The sequence below is a fragment of the Mytilinidion resinicola genome, assembly GCF_010093595.1.
Source record: "Mytilinidion resinicola strain CBS 304.34 unplaced genomic scaffold BDZ99scaffold_3, whole genome shotgun sequence".
Taxonomy (NCBI): domain Eukaryota; kingdom Fungi; phylum Ascomycota; class Dothideomycetes; order Mytilinidiales; family Mytilinidiaceae; genus Mytilinidion; species Mytilinidion resinicola.
Window position 1 is genome coordinate 2806522 of NW_022985439.1, and position 19379 is coordinate 2825900.

The 19379-nt window shown below is 52.1% G+C and overlaps 9 protein-coding genes across 9 annotated transcripts; 5 read left to right on the forward strand and 4 right to left on the reverse strand.

The window, feature by feature from the left end:
* Positions 1-482: 482 nt before the first annotated feature.
* On the forward strand, positions 483-2286 carry BDZ99DRAFT_516250 (uncharacterized protein; the record flags this gene model as incomplete). The annotated part of the gene is made up of 5 exons (XM_033725057.1): positions 483-662; positions 716-787; positions 876-1310; positions 1367-1723; positions 1777-2286. The coding sequence occupies 5 exons, from the start codon at positions 483-485 to the stop codon at positions 2284-2286; spliced, it is 1554 nt and encodes a 517-aa protein (XP_033582495.1).
* A 324-nt stretch (positions 2287-2610) lies between these two features.
* Positions 2611-3688, forward strand: BDZ99DRAFT_459384 (NAD(P)-binding protein). The gene is made up of 2 exons (XM_033719155.1): positions 2611-2683; positions 2830-3688. The coding sequence occupies exons 1-2, from the start codon at positions 2644-2646 to the stop codon at positions 3627-3629; spliced, it is 840 nt and encodes a 279-aa protein (XP_033582496.1). The 5' UTR covers positions 2611-2643; the 3' UTR covers positions 3630-3688.
* A 3049-nt stretch (positions 3689-6737) lies between these two features.
* On the reverse strand, positions 6738-7820 carry BDZ99DRAFT_378071 (TLD-domain-containing protein; the record flags this gene model as incomplete). Its single annotated transcript, XM_033715096.1, has 3 exons — positions 6738-6882; positions 6934-7268; positions 7332-7820. 3 exons carry the CDS (start codon positions 7818-7820, stop codon positions 6738-6740), a joined length of 969 nt encoding a protein of 322 aa, XP_033582497.1.
* A 510-nt stretch (positions 7821-8330) lies between these two features.
* Positions 8331-9380, reverse strand: BDZ99DRAFT_356783 (uncharacterized protein; the record flags this gene model as incomplete). Its single annotated transcript, XM_033714630.1, has 1 exon — positions 8331-9380. A coding segment is annotated over one exon (1050 nt), but the record flags the coding sequence as incomplete, so codon positions are not given.
* A 204-nt stretch (positions 9381-9584) lies between these two features.
* Positions 9585-10059, forward strand: BDZ99DRAFT_485794 (uncharacterized protein; the record flags this gene model as incomplete). Its single annotated transcript, XM_033722732.1, has 3 exons — positions 9585-9742; positions 9799-9951; positions 10011-10059. The coding sequence occupies 3 exons, from the start codon at positions 9585-9587 to the stop codon at positions 10057-10059; spliced, it is 360 nt and encodes a 119-aa protein (XP_033582499.1).
* Positions 10060-14029: 3970 nt separating this feature from the next.
* BDZ99DRAFT_198133 (uncharacterized protein) lies at positions 14030-14493 on the forward strand. Its single transcript, XM_033713216.1, has one exon. The coding sequence runs from the start codon at positions 14107-14109 to the stop codon at positions 14353-14355; it is 249 nt and encodes an 82-aa protein (XP_033582500.1). The 5' UTR covers positions 14030-14106; the 3' UTR covers positions 14356-14493.
* On the forward strand, positions 14494-15994 carry BDZ99DRAFT_198134 (uncharacterized protein). Its single transcript, XM_033713217.1, has 3 exons — positions 14494-14781; positions 14836-15131; positions 15193-15994. Exons 1-3 carry the CDS (start codon positions 14632-14634, stop codon positions 15644-15646), a joined length of 900 nt encoding a protein of 299 aa, XP_033582501.1. The 5' UTR covers positions 14494-14631; the 3' UTR covers positions 15647-15994.
* On the reverse strand, positions 15995-17280 carry BDZ99DRAFT_198125 (uncharacterized protein). The gene is made up of 2 exons (XM_033713215.1): positions 17142-17280; positions 15995-17088 (listed from the first exon to the last, which is right to left on the reverse strand). Exon 2 carries the CDS (start codon positions 17006-17008, stop codon positions 16343-16345), a length of 666 nt encoding a protein of 221 aa, XP_033582502.1. The 5' UTR covers positions 17009-17088; positions 17142-17280; the 3' UTR covers positions 15995-16342.
* Positions 17281-17941: 661 nt separating this feature from the next.
* BDZ99DRAFT_198123 (uncharacterized protein) lies at positions 17942-19262 on the reverse strand. Its single transcript, XM_033713214.1, has one exon. It carries the CDS (start codon positions 19044-19046, stop codon positions 18117-18119), a length of 930 nt encoding a protein of 309 aa, XP_033582503.1. The 5' UTR covers positions 19047-19262; the 3' UTR covers positions 17942-18116.
* Between the last annotated feature and the right edge of the window lie 117 nt (positions 19263-19379).

Genomic DNA, 19379 nt, shown 5'->3' on the forward strand with positions numbered 1-19379 from the left:
CTGAGTACTTGCTGAGGGTGCCACTTTTTTCGTGCCCAGCGTGGCTGCCATGGCTGGGTAGTGAGGTTGAATGGGATGAGGCTCTAGCTGAAACCGGCTTAGTGACATTTTGCTCCTCCATGCAGCAATCTCTCATCCTCAACACCATTCCTCCAACTGCGAATCCATCGTCAAGTTTCTTTCAACGAATGGGCACAGCAAGGTGCTTTTTGTCTGTTTATATATATCTGGCTCGTTGCTTTATCCAGTGTATGGGACTGCTAGCGAGGTGGCTGGGTGCTCCTGCCACCAATAAAATCAGGCGGATTTCCTGTTTGTCTACAGCACGTGAACTACTTCCATTCACCCCACGGCGCGATTCGAGTGATTGCTTCTCCTTCCAATCTTGACATCGCCTTGTTCTCTTCCCTTGCTCCGCCGATTGATCTTCTTGCTCGCATCCAATTTTCCAACTTGAAAACACGCGTCGCCCAAGACTAGCCATGGGGCCTCCATTTACGAAAGGCTACACGCCTGTTTCGAGAAGGGGCGGCAAACGGCCGGGCTCTGGGCGAAAGAAGAAGGCGACTGCTCTGAGGCAGCAGAAAAATACAATTTCCCCCGAAGATGTGCCCCAGCCAAGTATGGAAGTAAACGAGTTTGGGATGCCTTCAAATCATCAGGTACGTTGTCAATCGATCCCCAAACGGTGAACTCTAGGCTAACTTATGGCTAGGACACCGGAAGGCCGACCAAGAGAATGAGAATCAGTGATATGACGTTTGGTGGTGAGCATGATAATAGCAAGGTCCGTTCATCCAATGATGCTCTTCTAAGGATCGTCGCGAGCCTGAAGGCAAATGCAAGAGCTTGGCCCCGTTGCTGACGAAGCCCAGGAAGCAATCTTCGACAAGGCATTATACGACCTGGAAGATTATGACGTTGTGGACAGTGATGAAGTGTTACGTTTAAGTCGCATAGGCACGGTGCCGATGGATGAGGACCTGGATGACTCCGAGGAGGATGAGCTGTCAATGCTGCCTACTCCTAAAAAAGCCCCGTATCCAACGCGACGATCCCTCGGGTCAAACCACGATGAAGGACTATGGACGGATGAAATACCGAGCGAGAGTCTATATGCGCCAACACGGAGCACGAAAAACGAAATACCGAGGTTCTTCTGCTCTTACGAGGACTGCCCGCAGTCGAAAGATGCAGGTGGCGGATTTGCTACTAGGTCCCAATTGGAGAGACACAACGGTGTCCATGACCCCAGTGCCAAGTGCGTATGGAGAGGCTGCGACAGAGTCTTTAGTCAAGTTCATTCTATGGTAAGTAAGGCTCGCTAGTTATTTGAACTGGCCTCCATCTACTAACACATTCGTAGCGAGACCACATCAAGCGAATACACTTGAAAGGCGCACAAGATGGTACGGTCGAGAGCGATGTCGACAATGCAATCAACGACGAGGCTGTAAATATTTCTGAAAATGATAGAGACGAAGAGCTGGACGACGCTGTCACCGGAGGCGCGACGGATGGTCCCACAGAGGTATCACAGAACGGGATATTTCCATTATCTGAGTTCCGTTGTAGCTACAAGGAATGCCCACGGTCTAAGGCTATGGGTGGCCGCAAGTTCGCCAGTAGACAGGCACTCCAGAATCACGAAGCGACGCACAACCCGAGTATCAAGTGCATATGGGCCGACTGCGATAGAATCTTTGCTAGAATCGATAACATGGTGAGTAACAAGCCTTGTTCCCGCAACGAGCCCGTCTCTAACACGCTATGCAGATGACCCATTTCAAGAAAATACATTCGAAAGACCAACAAGCGCTCCAGCCCGATGTGGCTACTACAGCTGATAACATGACTACAATCGCTCCACAACAATCCACAATGTCGCTAGACAGCACCGCAGAACCTGCGCGTAGGCGAGGCCGGCCGCGAAAGGGTGCTGCTAAGACTCCAAAAGAAGCTCCCGAAGAAGGACCTCAAACGCGAAAGAGGGCATCACAAGAAGAGAAAGACCTTTCTCAAGCAGCCAAAGAAGCGGCTCAGCTGCTGAACCAAGCTGCCAATGCTCCAGCTCCCCCCCTGGGCGCGAGGCCAAATCCGATACCCACTCCAATGCCGCCCAGATCAGACGCGCAAGCTATGTTGGAGGTAATGAAGCTACAAGGGCAAGCGGTGGCCTTGGAGGCAGAAGCTAAGAAACTACAGGCAGATGCTTGGAACTTGAGGATTCAGGCGAGGGAGTTGGAGTTGCGTTTTCAGAGTCGAGAGGGGCAAAGTGCAGTATGAGCTCTTCATGTCCAGACATGTATTATCGATGTATGAATCAATGCAAATGAAGTACACAGGTAGCCATCCTTGAGTATTTCCCCAGGTTTGGATTTTTTCTCAAGGTAGGGCCTATTGGCTCCTCGACTCTAGAGACGGTTCAGGTTTTCCGATCAGTGCGGAGAGAATCCGGGGCGAGTTTTCCCCACAATGCAAAGCCGGGAACCATTTAGAAGGCCGAATTTCTATTTTAACATCAAGGTCCCGAGGACTACGGGTGAAAACATTTAGTTTCCTAGGTGAGACCTTTGGCTTTGATATTTCTTGGCGTTTGAAAAAACTCAATCAGTCTTTACAGTCAACCACGAACTCTTCAAGATGGCAGAATCTCCAAAGGTAGCCATAATTACTGGTGGAGGTACGTCGTGCTCTCATATATTTTAGTTCAGATTGGATGCTACGTCAATAGTGTTTATTTGTCAATTCTCCAGCAAGACGTTATTCTTTCTCTCAACCAAAAAGAGACATCAACCCAACACCCCAACTGACCCCACTACACCAAAGCCTCCGGCATGGGCCTCGCTGTCGCCCGTACTCTCGCCAACCGCCCCGACTGGCACGTCGCCATCCTCGATCTCCACGAGCGCGACGCTCTCACCACTCTCGGCGCCGCCTCATCATTCCACCGCGCCAACGTCTCCTCCTACGACTCCCTCGCCTCAGTCTTCCACGAGATCTACACCACGCACAAGCGCCTCGACTTCGTCTTCGCCAACGCCGGCATTGCCGAACACGCCAACTTCTACGCTATCCACGACGTCGACGGACCCCCGCCCCCCGTGACTGGCCTTGACCCCATCGTCGATATCGACTTGAAGTCTGTGGTCATGACAGCTTATCTGGCGCTGTACTACTTCCGGAAGAGTCCCGGTGAAACGCGGGACAAGAGCATCGTCATGACAGCGAGCTGTGGCGGTCTCTACCCCTCGTACTACTCGCCCATCTACACGGCCACCAAACACGGCGTCGTCGGCTTCATGCGCAGCATCGCGCGCCATTTCTTCCTGCAAGAGGGGATCCGCGTGAACGCGGTGTGTCCGGGCATCGTGCGGACGAATCTGCTGGATGCGAAGGAGTGGGCGAATTTCCCGGATGCGTATTTCACGCCGGTGGAGAAGATCGCGGAGACGGTGGTTATGATGGTGGATGGGATGGATGAACAGGTGAAGGTGGAGGGGCAGATTTGGGGGAAGGCGGTCGAGGTGAGTGGGGTCAAGCATTATTATAGGGATGCGCCGGAGTTTTGTGATGAGGCGATGCGGGCGGTGATGGGAGCGACAGATATTGTGGAGTTGAAGACTTGATGGGTTGGTGGGTGGTAAAGGGGGGGCAGATTGGGATACCCTAGTTAGTACGACCTGAGATAGAGTTATGTAGCATATAAATGTATGCTCGTACCTATGAAATGCCTCTTGAGCGACTCAGCTTGTTTCTTTCTTCCGAGGAAGATGCTGGATTGCGGTAGATCGCTCCTTGCAAGTGGCGCAAGAAGGCAAATCAATGGCACTACTGCTGTTAACACAGAGCAAAAAGAAGTAACAATCAAAAGATTAAAGAAAGAGTAAAAGATCACCCTCCCGGTGGAGAGTGTAGAAAACCCCGAACGGGTTTATGTTTCTTCGCTGCGGCTTTTCAGACGATTTTTCGGGAAACAGCCATAATGCCAATTCCTAAAAGGTCTGGATTTAAACTCATAATACATAGCGGCACCCTATGCATTCGTAGACGAGTGCAATTGATGACGTACCCATCTCATCCCATCCGGTTTCATTCCATTCAATTCTCATTTCCCCCCCCACCCACGACGCTTTTCTACCAGGCATTCAACTCATCGCTATCTACCATGGGATTCTCTTGCGGCTTCGGTCCAGAAAGCTAGGCACTTATCGCCTGCTACGCCCTTTTCATCATCGCCTACTTGATTGCGATTGCGGCGGCCTTCATCACTGCATCCAGGAAGAAAGCCATGACCCCCACTTTGCTTGTTGCTATTGCAGCACTAGCAATGGTGTTCTACTGCATGTAAGTCGGCTAAGCCCGCTGGGGCACCTCAGACAGTGGCAAAGAAGTACACAGTTGACGACTAACGAAGCTGCAGTTTGAACATCTTACCAGGAGGGTGGGGGGGGGGGGGGGCGGCGAGGGCTACGGCAGGCGCATGGCACCTCTTGTATATAGCCTCACCTTCCTCTAGACCTCTCCTTCTCCTCTACATCCTTATTATCAAATACAACACGTAAAACAGGCACCCTATACAGTCGTGGACGAGTGCAACTCACAAACAAGATAATGCAGTGCCGGAGATGTACAGCGCCTTGCTATAGGTATCCGTACACTTTCCTGCCACTATCTGTGGGGCTCTAACATACTAATAGAAACTAGGGGCAGCTTCTAAGCTGCGTACACCGTGTTAACGCAGTCTAAGGTGCTCTAGTAAGGCTGACAGGATATATAAACTGTCTTATTTGACTTTTCTAGAAGGTGTTAAGGCAAGTTATATAGCGGTAAACCACTTTAAAAAAGAGTATATAGGGTGAAGCACGAGCTTATTAGGGCTAGGAAGAGGTTTTATTAGCTAATATCATGTAGGGTAAGGGGTATGTAAAGGTTTATAGCTATGTAGATCCCGAGCCTAAAACGGCGATGTAGACGAGGTAGCCAAAGAGCTGGAGGGGCTGTGGATGAGCTAGAGGTCTCGAAAGAAGGCGAGGCGGATGAGGATGCCGCCGGTTGGGAAGAGATTACGAAGGCGAGGGCGGCGAGGACGGCGTGGGCGATTAGGATTCTTAGGTCTAAGGTAAAGAAGGTGAAGAAGGCAGAGAAGTTGATGCCGTTGCGGTCGTTGGAAGAGTTGCCGCGGCTGGGGTTAGAGTAGGGGTGGTGTAGCGAATTGGAAGAGTCGCCGCGGCTGGGGTTAGAGTAGAGGTTGGTGTAACCCCCGCCGAGATTGAAGTCGCCCTAGGCTGTACATGTTGTACTTAATGATAAGAATAAGGATGTAGAGGTAGAAGAGCGTGGTGGGGGTGAGAATTGAGTGGATGTTTGACTGAAGAGTATAGAAAAGAAGAAGGCCGGGCAGGCAGACTTTTATATTTTTGCAGGTACACTTTCCCACCATAAAACGTGCAGTTACATAGGCTTGTCTTGAGGCAGATGGCCACTTTAGACAACTTTAACACAGTGTACGTAGATTAGAAGCTGCCCCTAGTTTCCATTAGTACATTAGAGCTATTGCGCCCGACCGGCCTCCTGCTCGAGTTAGTTGGAGGATAGCAGGTTGAACCCAAATATATACCCTTACTCAAGGAGCCTGCTAATGTCACATTATACCTTGATGGTTTCGTCGCATACCAGCTCAATAATTTTGTCTTAATGATTCTTTTTCATTTCGCCTTGAAAAAGTAATTATATCACAGCTCAGTTAGCTCGTCCCGACTCACCTCTATGATTTCGTCTCTTTTCACCTCGACGTTTTCGTCGTGGATGACGTCAACCACCCCATCTACATCCGCTTCACCATTTCATCACCTCACCAAACCGTAGCTATGCTGTACTGGACCAGGAGTTGTAGCACCAGGGCCTGAACTTGTCGGAGAACTGTATTCCACAAGCTCCGGAGCAGCTTCGAAGACCAGGTCACAAACGGGAATGTAAAGGAGCTAACTTTATGTACTTTGCATGCTGACCGAGATGTTGACGATATTCATGGTGTTGAATGAGATCCTCGGGGTATTGCGGCCCGGCGACATGGCCAATTGGGAGGGCTGTGAATGAGAATGAATATGGAAGGGATAAGAGAGTCACTAGCTACCTTGCTCATTGCGCCTCATGTATAGGCACCTCAAGTGAGTGGGACCTGTGGATGAAGAGCATGAAAAGACTCAGGTTGAAATTGATGTGAACTCTGTCGTATTGTAGATGCCGTAAAGGCGGACTATATAGAGGAACGAGATGAACTATCCCTTAGGGCGCTCCCTTGGTCGTTCCCTTGGCAGCAAGGAAGGCGCCAAGGAAAGGCACTCCCTTCCCTTGACAGCAAGGAAGCACCACAACTCCGTAAGGAAGAGAAAGGGAGAGTAAGGGATACCTAGGGGGGTGGTTTGCATGCAGGTGAACCGTACGAGTTGCTGATCCTAGGTTGCTGCAACCCGAATGAAAGGCGACTGGGGATAAAAGAGAGGCTCACACGAACTATGTACGTGCCATTTGACGCGACCAGCGCGTACAACTCGATCACAGCAAGCAAGTGAAAAGCATACTGAAATAGTTCCAACATGTGGGGATATCAATCTTACTCCGTACTACAATGTAGTCCCATCTAGCGGGCGCCTGGGGACGATATGAGATCGCGTGTTTGGTGATGTAATTTTTTGCCATGCGTGATCAAGGAAATAGCAAGCAAAACGGGGATATCATGCGCCAATATACCAAAGCTCAACTCCCATTACCTCGAACTTCGAACCCTCGTAGCTTAATGGTTCGTTCCCAAAGGTAGGACAAGAGCTTGACACTCCCTTCTCCAAGTTGTCATTCAGCCATAAGCCATAATGACCGTCCCTAATCATTGTCAGCGGTTTGAACTATCCCGGTTTTAGCGAATTGGCTTACCCTCCCCCAACACTGAAGAAGCTTTGCTCGCAGAATATTAAATAGTCATTCACCCCACTGTAAGGGAACGCCTTGAACCGTATTCTCTCTGGTGTACTTGTTCCACTCCGACTACTCCCTTGGACAGAAGAATGAGGGCTCAGCGAGCTCGCAGGTTTGGGGTGTGCAACTGTCGCCATTCGTTGTGCATTGGTGGTATCGGCGCTAGGAGGCGGCGGGAGAGATGATGTAGTCGGTATAGACGTGAGGATGTGGGCGCGCCATAAAAAACATTCGCCAGTGCCGAAGAAGTGCGGCGATGGATGGGGGGACTCGTTGAGATATGCTCCGAATGTCTGTAATTGTCAGTCTCACGCCATGAGAATCGGCAGCTTTTACGCAATTATGGTATGGCTTACTCCACCGTCCCCATCTTGAACAACTAGCACGAAACCACCCCTCTTTCCCCTATACTCATCACATTTCTCGTATAGTGTTGCTAAGCTCACGCCATCTTGCTCCAAGCTGTATATCAGGCTCCAGTCGTCCACTAGTTGTAATCGCGGCGGCACCAGTAACCGGATCTCCTCTGCCAGAGCTTTTGATAGTAGCCTCGAAGACTGTGTCGTGTTGGATTTGTAGCCCTTCAAGGTAAGTGGAGTGAGTGGAGGAGGCTGGAATGGCGACGCGTGCCGCCGCGGGGGAGTGTAGACGCCGTTCATACTGTCGAGGCTCTGGCTTAGACTGGGCGTTCCAGAGGAATTCTCCCTGGAATTATGCGGCTCGGTTGACAAGCGGCGAAGGAGGCCAGATACAGCGTATGTTACGGGGTAGGTGAAGTAGGATGAGGACTTGGATGGATGGGACTGGGAGGAGAGGGACGGTTCGGAATCTGTGTCGGTCGGCATTAACGGTATCGACGGATGAAGGGGTTTGTTGTGAGGGTCTTGAGGTGAAGGATAGTACGTTGCTTAGGCATGCAAGGCGGCAATAAAGGTTCTTTGGTGGATGAGGTTGTGTTGTATATAGGTGTGACATCGAAAACTGGATGGAATGATCCGCCACTTTAGCCACACCGCCGCTTGCCCTGGCACTTCCCCAGATTTGTGGCTCCCGCCAAGTACGTCTAATCATTACTAATTATAGACTTGTAACTATCACCCAGGGCAAGATTGTTGATAAATTGTTCATATTGATACATTTTGAATCACGGCTGTAAGTTTCCATGGAATCTTCGCTGTCAAGGTCAGACATCGCTGCTCAACGTGGCCATACATAGAATAAGATCCTTCGACATAAATATCCACCATAAACAGCTAGTCGACAGCTTTGTCTCTATCAACATCACCATTTTCGTCATCATTTGCCGGAGTTTGGTCTTTCGAACCCTGATCCTCTTCGCCTGGTCCTTCGCTGCCTGCTGACTCTCGTAATGTGCCCCCCTTTCGTTTCGGAATGACCTCCATGAAAGCATCTCCCCAATCACCCAGCTCCAACCATCTCAGCATGATTTCCAGAACGTGGTTTGTGGCTAGAACAGCACGGCTATTCATCTGTAGGAAGTCGCCGATTGGTAGTTTAGCAGTCTTTATTCCGCGGTCCATTGCTCGCCTGTAGCATATGCCTTTGTAACGGTTCTTGTCGACGAGACCTCCGATAATGTATGTGCTGTGCGGGCTCAGATGCTCCAATGTGACATCGCTTTCACTCGATAGATAAACGACCTCCCCAGTGCCCGCACCTGCTTCTAGATCATCCGAGTCGTCTCCACGTTTGAGATGTCCGGCAACCTCGCCGCCTCTTTCTCCCTTCATCCACTCCGTTGCTTTTTCAGAAACTTGAACAAAATCCTCGGGGAAGAACTGGATTCCTTTCCAAGACTCGTGATTTTTTGCCAGAACACCGTCAAACCGCTCCTTCAGCTTCCCACCAAAGGAAGACACGGCAAGGTGTGCCCTCAACCGCGCATTTCTATTGTCGGAGTAGCACCTGGTGATTTGACTGGCTAACGACTTCAGTTCGGGATCTTCCATCAAGTCATCGAAGTCGCAATCGATGATAAAAGTGATCGGAAGCTGAACGACTTTCCCCTTTGGCTTCCGCGAGAAGTCCTCACCGGCAAGTACTGCTTGTTGCACTCGCTCTCGTCTTCTCTCCTTGGCCGCCTTCGCCTTTTCTTTGCGCTTGACCTTCCGGGCCTCTAAGCCTGCCTCCCATGCCTGCTGACGCTTCAATTTCTTCTGCTGGTTTTTTGATACGTAGACAATGTCAGAGGGTTCACCAGGATCGACGTTTACCCCGTCTTGTAATTCCCAACTCTCCTTAGCTGGTTCGGGATGCTCCTGTAGATATGGTGAAGGTGCATCTTGCTGCAATGATGCGGACTCGCCATCCGCTCTTTTTTGAGCTACGGTAGGGTCTGCAGCGTGATCTAGCTTCCTCATTTTGGTCGGTCGCTCATGTGGTTCTCGCTCCTCTACTTCCATGGTGTTGATGGTGGGAAGTGAAATTTTGGTGTGGAGTTCTTTAAGCGGGCTAGGAGAAAGAAACCGTGTCGCTGAATCAGCCGTAATATAAGTAGAATACTCCGCGACCCTGCCCTCATCACCAACCTCAAGCTCTGTCACGACGAGACCTAAGCTACCGGTGCAAGCCCCACAATAACCGCCATCATGCCGCAGGATATGCCGCCTGTGGGCGGCTACGAGCCAGTCCAATACAAACGCAACCTGCCAGCCCGTGGCTTCCGACCGTCCGTCTACCTCCTCGCAACTGGGCTGCTCATGACCTACGGGTTCTACAAGGTCGGCAAAGGCATCAGAGAATCAAAGTGCGTGTAGTCCAGTCAATTGGCACATACAAATGCTAATCATGTTTGCTCTACAGTGAACTCGCCAGAGAGAAGATGTGGGCGCGCATACATCTCATTCCAGTGCTACAGGCGGAAGAAGATCGGGATCAGGTCCGGCGGTACCTAGCGGACAAGGCACGAGAGAAGGAGCTGTTAGGCAGCGAGACTAAGGTGTACCACAACGATCGGTATGTTCTAATATCCATTGGCATTCTGGTTGTATCGATACTGATTGAAACCCCTCCAGATTCGTCCGGCCCACGTTTGCTGTTACCCCAGAGCACGAAACGAAATAAGGAAAGCCTTCATCGATAGATACCAAACTCTTTGTACATACTAGGAAGTAGCTGCGGAATCAAATCAAATACAACAGTGCTGAGACACGCTTGGTTAGACACCACAAGACGTGTTCATTATTCGCTACAAGCAACCTCCTTGAACCAATTGCTAAGACATGTTTTATAAATTCGGACCTTACCCCTCCTGACCACGCAGGACATGAAAAAGGTGGCACACTAATTCTAGAACAAGCTGTCTCATGTGTACACCTGTCTGCCACTGCTTGGGTTGCTTCAATGTATTTTGAGGGATTGAAAGAAGATAGATGCTTTTCGCCTTAGGCTATATGGGAACTTGTTAAAGCACTCCATACAGTGGTAGACAGGTATACACACGGGCCACAGGCTGAGTACTTGATGAGTGTACCACTTTTTTCGTGCCTGGCGTGCTGACTTTGCAGATGTCCCTGATTTCCAATATCGATGAAGTGTTGACAGCGAAGCGGCGGGTAGAAGAGGGTGAGTTCGGGGCTGAATCGAGTCGCTGCTCCTAGCAGGTTCTAGAATTAGTAGTATTCACCACTTGAACAGTCGACTCGGACCGCCGCCCCCGTGGAAACGCCCATTTAATCTCCAGTTGTCTTTCCACTTTGCAATCTCGCACAAAAGCACAACCACCCGCCTCGACACTGGTCCTCGTGCCATCACCCAACAATACTCCACGCATCAATATATGTAGACCATCAGGTCATCCATCCCTGTACACACCCTCGAGTGCACGCTCACAGTGCTCGCGATCTCCAGTATGGGATCCTTGGAACAGTCGAAGAATGAAGCGGAGGCCCCCACCCACGATGCCGAAGCTATGGGCTACGCGGAATCCGACGCGGGCTCCCTCGATTCAGAATGGGACCTTGCGTCAGTCGACTCCTCCACCGGATGGGCGATCGTCCACCACGACGAGGCTGTCGAGCCCGCCCCTGGACCCACTGGACTGGACAGCGGTAGTGTTACTGAGGACAAGGATAGCAGGTAAGATACATTAACCTATCACGCAGGGCATGGAAAAGGTGGCACTCTAATTCCAAAACAAGTTGTCTCGTGTGTACACCTGTCTGCCACTGCTTAGGTTGCCTCAATGTATTTTTAGAAATTGGAACAAGATAGAAGCTCTTTATCTTGGGCTATGTGGACATTTGTTGAAGTACTTTAAGTAGTGGTAGACTGGTGTATATACGAGCTGAGTACTTGATGAGTGTGCCACTTTTGTCACACCCAGGGTGCCTATTTAGCTTAAGATTGAGCATCAGGACTAATAACCTATTCAGGAGCAGTGTGCCAACCAAAGAGGTGATATTCTTGGTTGGCCCAACGGACGACATGTACTCCATCCCGGCAAAGCGGCTTCGCGAGCACGTCCACACTTATCTGGACGACTCTCCATCCAATCTGGTGATCCGTCTTCCCGAGTTCGATTCTGAGACCTTCGAGTTCTACCTCGAAGCGGCGTTAGACAACTTCTTTAGCGAAGAGCAGCTTGCTCTCCAACAGAGCTGGATGATCTTAGCGAAAGCCTACATGCTGGCTGATCGCCTCAACGACCCGTTCTTTGAACTAGCTCTTAGGGCTGCTATGATTCAAAAGGTCGGGCTGTATAAGCAGAAGAAGGCAGGATTTTTCGATATCGAGGTGGTCCAGTGCGTCTACCAACATACTCTGCCGGGATCGCGGCTTCGAGAACTCCTCGTCCATTTCAGTCTGGGAAATGGCCCGTCGGCAGAGCTTATGGGCAAGAATCTTCCCCATAGATTTGCAGTAGAGCGCTCAGACGAGAAGAAACGTAGGATGAGAGGTCTGCAAGATGCTGTCCAGGAACCTTCTACTCATAACGTCAAAATTCCTTTGCTTGACTCTAGAGGCCGCGAGCTTCCAACAATGGTTCCATACCCAGGGAGACTCGCTCCAATCGCAGAGAGGGTTCCTACTTGGTCGGGGTCAGCGGCATCTGTTCGCAAACAGGTTGCTCTTGATATCACTCCGATAGAATTTCCTCTTGGCAGGAAGTCGATGCCACCTAAAATCGATGTTCCAACCACTCCTGATCCCTCACCTCAGGTTCTACCTTCCTCGTCGAATTCGTATTTCGCAGATTTGTCTGGCGATCCACCTTCTCCTAGCACTCGGGTTGGAACGGCTGTGCCCAAAGCCTCACGCACCCGGGAGGACTCCGAGTCTCGGCCATCATCACCTGTGAGCGAATCGTTCGACGAGAACTCAAACTCAGTAGTCACCAAGGCCAGTGTGGACAAAGCCGTACCAAGCCCGTCACATCCATTATCCCCTGTAAGCCAGAAGCTGGACCGGATTTCGCACGACGACGTCTGCGAAACCGATGCGGATAGTCCCGCCCCGATTCTGGGAAGAGCTGCGACACCTGCTCGTCAAATCTCTAGGCCGGGATCCGTGAGTCCAACGACACCGAGTCAAGATGTTCCCAAATCTCCCCAGGACTACAGCCAACCCGACCCGATTGTGTTGCGCTCGCCAGCTGCGCAGGTGCGGAAGACGCCCTCTGAGCTCCTCCAGGCAGCTGACCGTTCTCAATCTTTGTCGGATGCGGAGACTGACGACACCGCGGACAGCAAGTCCAGGCGATTGATTGAGACACCCACCCCACAAGGCTATCATGAAGCGAGGCATTCACGTGTCCGTCCGGCCTCAAAGCACGTGGAGCTGGATAAGGTGAATTCGCCGTCGCCTCGCATTCCTCAACCCAGGGTAGTGAAGCGCGCCAGAGCCGGACACTCTTCCGGCATCACTTCGAGCAAATGGGCGCCCTCACCTGATAGCTGCGAGCGGTCTTCTTCATCGCAGCAAGAGGCATCTCCAGACAACGGTAGCACTGCACTTAGCAGGATTTCTCATAGAGAGCACCCCATCCGCCAGCCCAATGGGCCAGTCCCGACCGAAGATCTGAAAGCTCGCCGTAGCGGCGGGGGGCGTGACAGCAGAAACTTTGCTGCTCGGTCTCATGGTAACGGCCACCAGCTCAACATCGACCATCAACAAAATGTCGGTCATCGACTCAACGTCGCTCACCACCAACACATCGACATCAACATCACTCAGCCACGTCAAACTTCACCCGCCGACGGCTTCCTCGCTCGCCCCCAGTCTACCTCTTATGAGGGGCACGAATTGGTCTCTGCTGATGTGAATGAGCTAACCAAAAGGTTGGCGAAATGGTAGGATGGAGAGGCTGGACGTTGCGCGGAAGACCGGACATACCTAGGTACCGAGGACCGCAACTTCATTAGCAGGCCTCGAGGTCACGGTGAGGACTATGCTGGGCAATCATAAGAAACCCCGCCAGTTGATAGTCGTCATTCTCATCAATACTCCTTGGTCCCGAGGAAAGTGCATCTTCGTTCTAAACGATGATGTAGCTATGTTAGGTATGATGGACTCTTATGGATATAGATGGGGTAGGCATTTGTGTTGAAAGGCCCTCGGTTTTATTATCAAAAGTGATTCTAGTTTTCTGAAGCTAGAGGGGTTGCGACGGATCCGTGGATGGTTCTATGGATGAATGGTAGAGCTTTCTGCGGCTGGTTCTTATTCTTCTCTTGTAACAGCTCGACATCGACCTCTAGAGGTTAATTCATTGTTATGAAATCCGACGTGCTCTCTCCAGTGTGTCTTGGTAATTGACCCCTCTTCAGTACATAGTCTTCGCTCTCAGTCAGTTGCTGGAAACTCGGGAGCGACACAGAATGGCGACTGTTGTACGGACTCCTCAGATGCCCTAATCACGTGCTACATATAGTCGCCGAGCGATCACTCGTATTCTCGCTATTGTACCACAAACAAGGGGAGGGCCTATTTAAAGGCCGAGAGCGGCAGCGCTTGGGGCCTTTGGGGCTGTGTAGGTGCACAGGCTGGCCCCTGCTGGTAGACGAAAAGCAGATCATTCACTACTTACAAACCCCCAACCTTCTCCCTTAGCACTGATTGATTCTTCAGTAACTAGCTAGTAGAGGCATATTGATCTCCTATGCATCACGTATGCCAGTTCCACAACAAAGACCGGTCAAAAAGGCCCCCCCCCATCACCCGTACCTCGCGAGACCCTACCGAAACGTTGGCACAAGGCTGAGACATCCAGCCTTGCGCATCAACCAAACAGAAGGCGCCGGGCAAGCCTCAATATACCCACGGCCGTATCCGTCGATGCCGAGTTGGCCAAGCTCGTGTTCTCATCTCTCTCACCAACCACCCGGCTCGACTCGCTGTGCAACAAGGACAATCCCGTAACTTTTCGTGAAACTGCCTTCAGCCGGGGCAAAATCGGGTGAGATGGTTGGCTAATCCACGCGACGGCTGCTTTCACAAGAGAGCACACCAGCTGCGGTACCGCCCTGGCGTTGATCTGGAACTCTGGAGCTGAAAGATGAGGACATGGGCCCTTAATAATTAAAACAAGATGGACCCCCGCGAGAGGAGTGGTTGTGTGCGACGTAAGACTGAAAAGGTGTTGTTAACTCCTCAGCTCTCATATACTTTGAACTTTCTTCAATATCATCCAATACAATGGACTCAAGAGAGCATATCATCGCGGTCCCGAAATGGACCTTGGCACTTCGCATCGTGTCCCTCGTCCTCGCAGTCATTATTCTCGGTCTGAACGCCTATGGCATCCGGTGGTGGGCTTTTGACAAGCTCATCTTCTCTCTCGTCGTTGTACGTGTATTAGCGAGTGATCTCGGGTGTTCATATCGACTGACTTCATCGCAGTGTCTTTGCACAATTGGTGTAGTGGTCTACATGGTAGTGGCTACGCTCGCAATTCCGAAAGCCTACAATATGTGGGCTTTCCTTGCACTCGACATCTGGATGGTTATCTTCTGGCTCATTCAATTCGCTCTCGTTGCTAGCCTTGCAGCTGCCTTCGCAGACGCTACGTCGTGGGCCTATAGCTATGGCTACAGCTACTACTGGAAGCGGGGCGACCTTAGCAAGCGTGACACTACGACATATGGCGCGTACTACGGTGCTCTCGTTGCCGGAGCGGTTTTCGGAGCCTTTAATTTGTGAGTGGCTTCAAATCAGAGCGTTCGTAAAAGTGGTAATCCACAGACTAACGACGTGTAGTATTCTCTTCGTAGTGAACCTGATCATCTTCAGCATCCATCTTCATAAACACCGCCTCTCCGGTGCGCCATCTACAGCACCTCCTGGTTACAACGGTAACGCAGCCGTACCTATTGAGAAGTACGAAAACGACGCCCAGCCATACCAGTTACAGCCCCAGCAAATGCCACAGCATCCCCAGCCAGTTGCCCAACCTCAGTACGGTCATCCCCAGTATGCCCAACCACAACATCCTACACCTCCGCAATTTACCACTCCGTATACCCAGGGCGCAGACCCAGTAAGCAGGCAGGAAGCTATCAGCCCGATTTCTAATTCGGGCCATCCTGTGAATGCGTCGGAGCTATCCACCCCTCAGCACACAGGAGGAAATCCAAATGTGGTGGAACTATCGAGCCCACAACATACAGGCAACCCTAATGCAGTGGAGTTGGGTCCGGGTGGCTACAAATGAGCTTCTGAAAGTTGTACGCTGGGAGTAGGATTCAATAAGTCGTAACATGAGCCAATCACTCAATTTTGAAGAACTCGATTTCCTTGGCTCGGTCCTTTGTATCACACGTAATTGAGCACCAATCATACATTTTATGATCTCCCTGACTTGGTAATCTAAACAATCCGACTGGGATCCTCAGCTCTTCCTCCCTCGTCCGCAGAAGTCACTTTGCCCATATGATGCGTCCTCGCCTGCCCACCCAATTCCCTCTCTTCCATCCTCCTGACCAACTCCAAATCCCCCAACTCTTCCTCCCTCGCCATCGGTCTCCCAGCACTAACTAACCAATCCTCCCCTCTCCTATCATAACTCGGCGGCGACCCCTCATCATCCACTCCTAGCTCCCCCTCCACCCTCACAGCATCCCTACTAATTAACTCCACCTGCCTCGTATACTCCTCAGACACTCCAATCCTCCTCTTAATCTTGAAACACCACTGCAAGCATAGCCACCCAAGGACCTGCGCGCCCACAGCTCCCCATGCCAATCCCAACCACGCACTACCCACGCTCACCTCTAGGACTCCCCAATGCCGCGCGTCGTCCGCGAAATTCCGCGCCGACGCCGTCAGCTGCGTGTTGCCTACGATATAACACAGCACCGCACCGACGCTCACCCACAACAGCACCTCCTTCTCCCTCACCCACGCCCACTCAAATATGGTCGGATCTCTCACACTCGACCTCCCCCCTCGAGACCAGCACGGCCGCCGAACTCAGCATCGCGACGACGTACATGATAAACCCCGGCGCCGTGGGGACCGAGACGTAGTCCGAATGGGTGTTTTGGTACCCCTCGCGCCCAGGGCCGAGCGCATACTTCCTCAACTCCCGCACCGCGTCGCGTATCGTAAACGTCCTCCCCGGTCCCGTGTACAGGCAGTGCATCGTGTAGTCGCTGTTCCCATCTGTCTCCGGCCGCGCGCAGCAGCCGTTCAGATACACCCGGATCGCCCACGTCTTGCGCCAAGGGCTGTAGGGCTCGTAGGGGTTGGCGGGGCCGTATTGGTAGGGCGGCGTCTGGCCGTCGGGAGTGTCCCAGCCGTGGAACGTGACGGAGATACGTAGGATGGAGAGGCGGTCCCCGAGGACGCGGGGGCGGAAGCTTTGCTCGCGGGTGCCGGGGGCGATTGCGGTGCCGGCGATGAAGGTTATGATGACGAGGCTGATGGCGAGGAGGTGGAAGAGGGTGGTGAGAGAGGAGACGAGGTGGGCGTAGCCGCGGTCGTTGGGATGGGTGTAGGGGGGTGGCGGGATGGGGTGGTGAGTAATAGGGTTGCTCCTGGGCGAGGCTGCAGCTTGGGGAGGGTTGGTGTGCATGAGGGCGGGCTTGCGGCGTCTATGGGATGGCAAGAGGTAGGATGGGGATGTGCATGGGATATTTTGGGAGAGTCCAGTTTCTTTGGGAGTTTGGTGAACTTGATGGAGATATTTCGGAACGTTTGGTGCTCACATAAGAATTTACAGGCTGGTTTTCGTAGTACTATTGAGAATGTTAACTATGATAGAGGATATAAGATCATTGGTTTCGTCGAAATCAAAAGATATCCATCGTGGTGGAACCATCGACATATATGCGTCCCACGAGGAGCGGCGCAGGATGGTAAAAAAGCCTCGCGTCTTGGGGCTCCAATATAATATATATTGAGACGCGGACCAGCCAATCGATTAAGGATTCCAAGACGGACCAAGACTGGTAACCTTGAAAGAGTCAAAGTGAGCTAACTGCATAAGCGCACGAACCCTGATGAAGATCTCAGGAATGCCTCGTATTTAACGCCAAGACCGGAGAGAATCTTGGACAGTATCAGATGAGCATGCTTTTGGAACTCTGTTGCCGGAAGGGAAGGAGGTGGCGAGGTGTTTGCGTGATGATGGCGTTCTGCTACAGTTTACCGCTGCATGAGGAGCTTCATAGTATTTTAAGCATTCCAAATGAGAAAGACACTCGGCGTTTTGGACAACTAGTAAACTCGCGAGACTGCCCCAGACAGCGCCGACAGGGTGTACGCAGATTGGAATATTCTTTCTGCTGCCCTCAGTGTGACGCTCTTTCTGTCATCGACACATCTCTGTGAATCTTGAAAATGTTCATCTTCGATCATTGCGACTAGAACGTCCATGATATGAGGTCACTATAGCACGCAAGGAAATTGAAAGTCAGCAAAGTGGAGTATCGCGTTCGATTGATTTGGCTGAATTGCCTCGAATAAATGTATAGCAGCAGTGCCAATTTTGGAGAAGGAAGCCAAGGGCTGTCGATAGTGAGCTGGTGGTACATCCTGAAAACCACACGTCCGATAAAACGCCTCGCCCCAAAGTACCATGTTCCTTATGAACCGTATGAACCGTATGATGATGAATGTCGGAAGAGACCAGTCCTCCGCCCAGATCGAAACTTCTTCACTGCTTCTGTTGTAGAGAGTGATCAAGTAGCGGACGCAGTAGGAGCGCCGAACTTCGCCTTCCTGGCCTCAGCTTTGACCCTATCGGCCTCGCTCATCCAGGCGGGGCCGCCACCAGGGCTGGCCCTCCTCTCCCTCTTCTCATTTCTCGGCCTCCGGTCGCCATCTCTGGGTCCTCGCTCGTTGTCCCTAGGTCCTCGGCCGCCCTCCCTCGGTCCTCGCGCATCATCTCTGGGTCCTCGGCCGCGGCGCCCATCAGATCTGCCTCCACGCCTCTTGATGTCATCGCCACGACGTCCCTCATCCGCGCCCTCTCGTCCTCGCTTGCGGCCAAGAGGTCGGTCCGGGAGAGCCTCGTTGATGCCCTTCGGTCCTTCAGTCGCACTGAACTTCTTCGCGCGCTCTAGCTTCTTGAGTTCTTCATTGTCGTCGAGGGGGATGCCGAACTTCTCCGCACGCTTCTTGCGCTTCTCGATCTCCTCGTCCAACGTAGTCTTGGCCAAGCCCTTGGTGAAGTCCACCTTGGGCTTCTCTTCCACCTTCTCTTCGGCCTTCGCTTCCTTGCTCGCCGGCTCGGCGCCCTTGTCTTCGGCAGCAGGCTGTTTGACGGTCAGGTCGTCGGTCTTCGCTGGATCGATGTCGGTGACTTGATTCGGGACAGCCTGGGGATTTGCGACCTGACCCTGTCCTCCTGCCGCGACAGCGGCGGTGGCTGGTTCAGACGTGGCCGCGGGCTTTGTCACAGTAGCGGTGGCTTCGGTAGTGTCGTCGTCCCAATCGATCTCGTCTTCGGCAGCGAGGGAGTCGGAGACGGCAGAAGCTTGCGTGGTCGACGGTTTCTTGTCAGCGTCCTGGAGGCGCGTCACCATGTCGGCCTTCTTGCCGGTGTGCGGCAGGTTGCGCGACTTGAGGAGAGCCTCGAGCTCGGCGTTCTTCAGTTTGGAATAGTCCATTGTTTCGATGGCTGATGGTTGCGGTTGCGGTTGTGTCGCGTTGATCGTCGATGGTGAGAAGTAGTGAAGGGGTATGGAAGCGCCTGGTCTGCAAGAAAGAGGGGATCAGCAGGTGCGCGTCGCAGAAGAGGCTTCGAAGGGAGGGACTGACAAAAATCAAGGAAGGACTCGACGAAGATGAAAGAGAGATGGAGTCGAGGGGACCGCAGATATTCTGCGCGCGAAAGTGGCTGGGGACAGAACGATTGAACAATAGAACCGGGTTAGCGTGCCAAGCGCCATCGGGCCGTGTTTCTTTCCGCGACACGACCCGACCACACGGTCGCTCAACCC

Bases quoted from the DNA above. Each gene is read 5' to 3' on its own strand.
- BDZ99DRAFT_459384 (XM_033719155.1), top strand. From the start codon at position 2,644: ATGGCAGAATCTCCAAAGGTAGCCATAATTACTGGTGGAG. The intron at 2,684-2,829 runs GTACGTCGTGCT...ACTACACCAAAG, and splicing joins AGCCATAATTACTGGTGGAG to CCTCCGGCATGGGCCTCGCT.
- BDZ99DRAFT_198133 (XM_033713216.1), top strand. From the start codon at position 14,107: ATGCCAGTTCCACAACAAAGACCGGTCAAAAAGGCCCCCCCCCATCAC.
- BDZ99DRAFT_198134 (XM_033713217.1), top strand. From the start codon at position 14,632: ATGGACTCAAGAGAGCATATCATCGCGGTCCCGAAATGGACCTTGGCA. The intron at 14,782-14,835 runs GTACGTGTATTA...ACTTCATCGCAG, and splicing joins TCATCTTCTCTCTCGTCGTT to TGTCTTTGCACAATTGGTGT. The intron at 15,132-15,192 runs GTGAGTGGCTTC...AACGACGTGTAG, and splicing joins GTTTTCGGAGCCTTTAATTT to TATTCTCTTCGTAGTGAACC.
- BDZ99DRAFT_198125 (XM_033713215.1), bottom strand. From the start codon at position 17,008: ATGCACACCAACCCTCCCCAAGCTGCAGCCTCGCCCAGGAGCAACCCT.
- BDZ99DRAFT_198123 (XM_033713214.1), bottom strand. From the start codon at position 19,046: ATGGACTATTCCAAACTGAAGAACGCCGAGCTCGAGGCTCTCCTCAAG.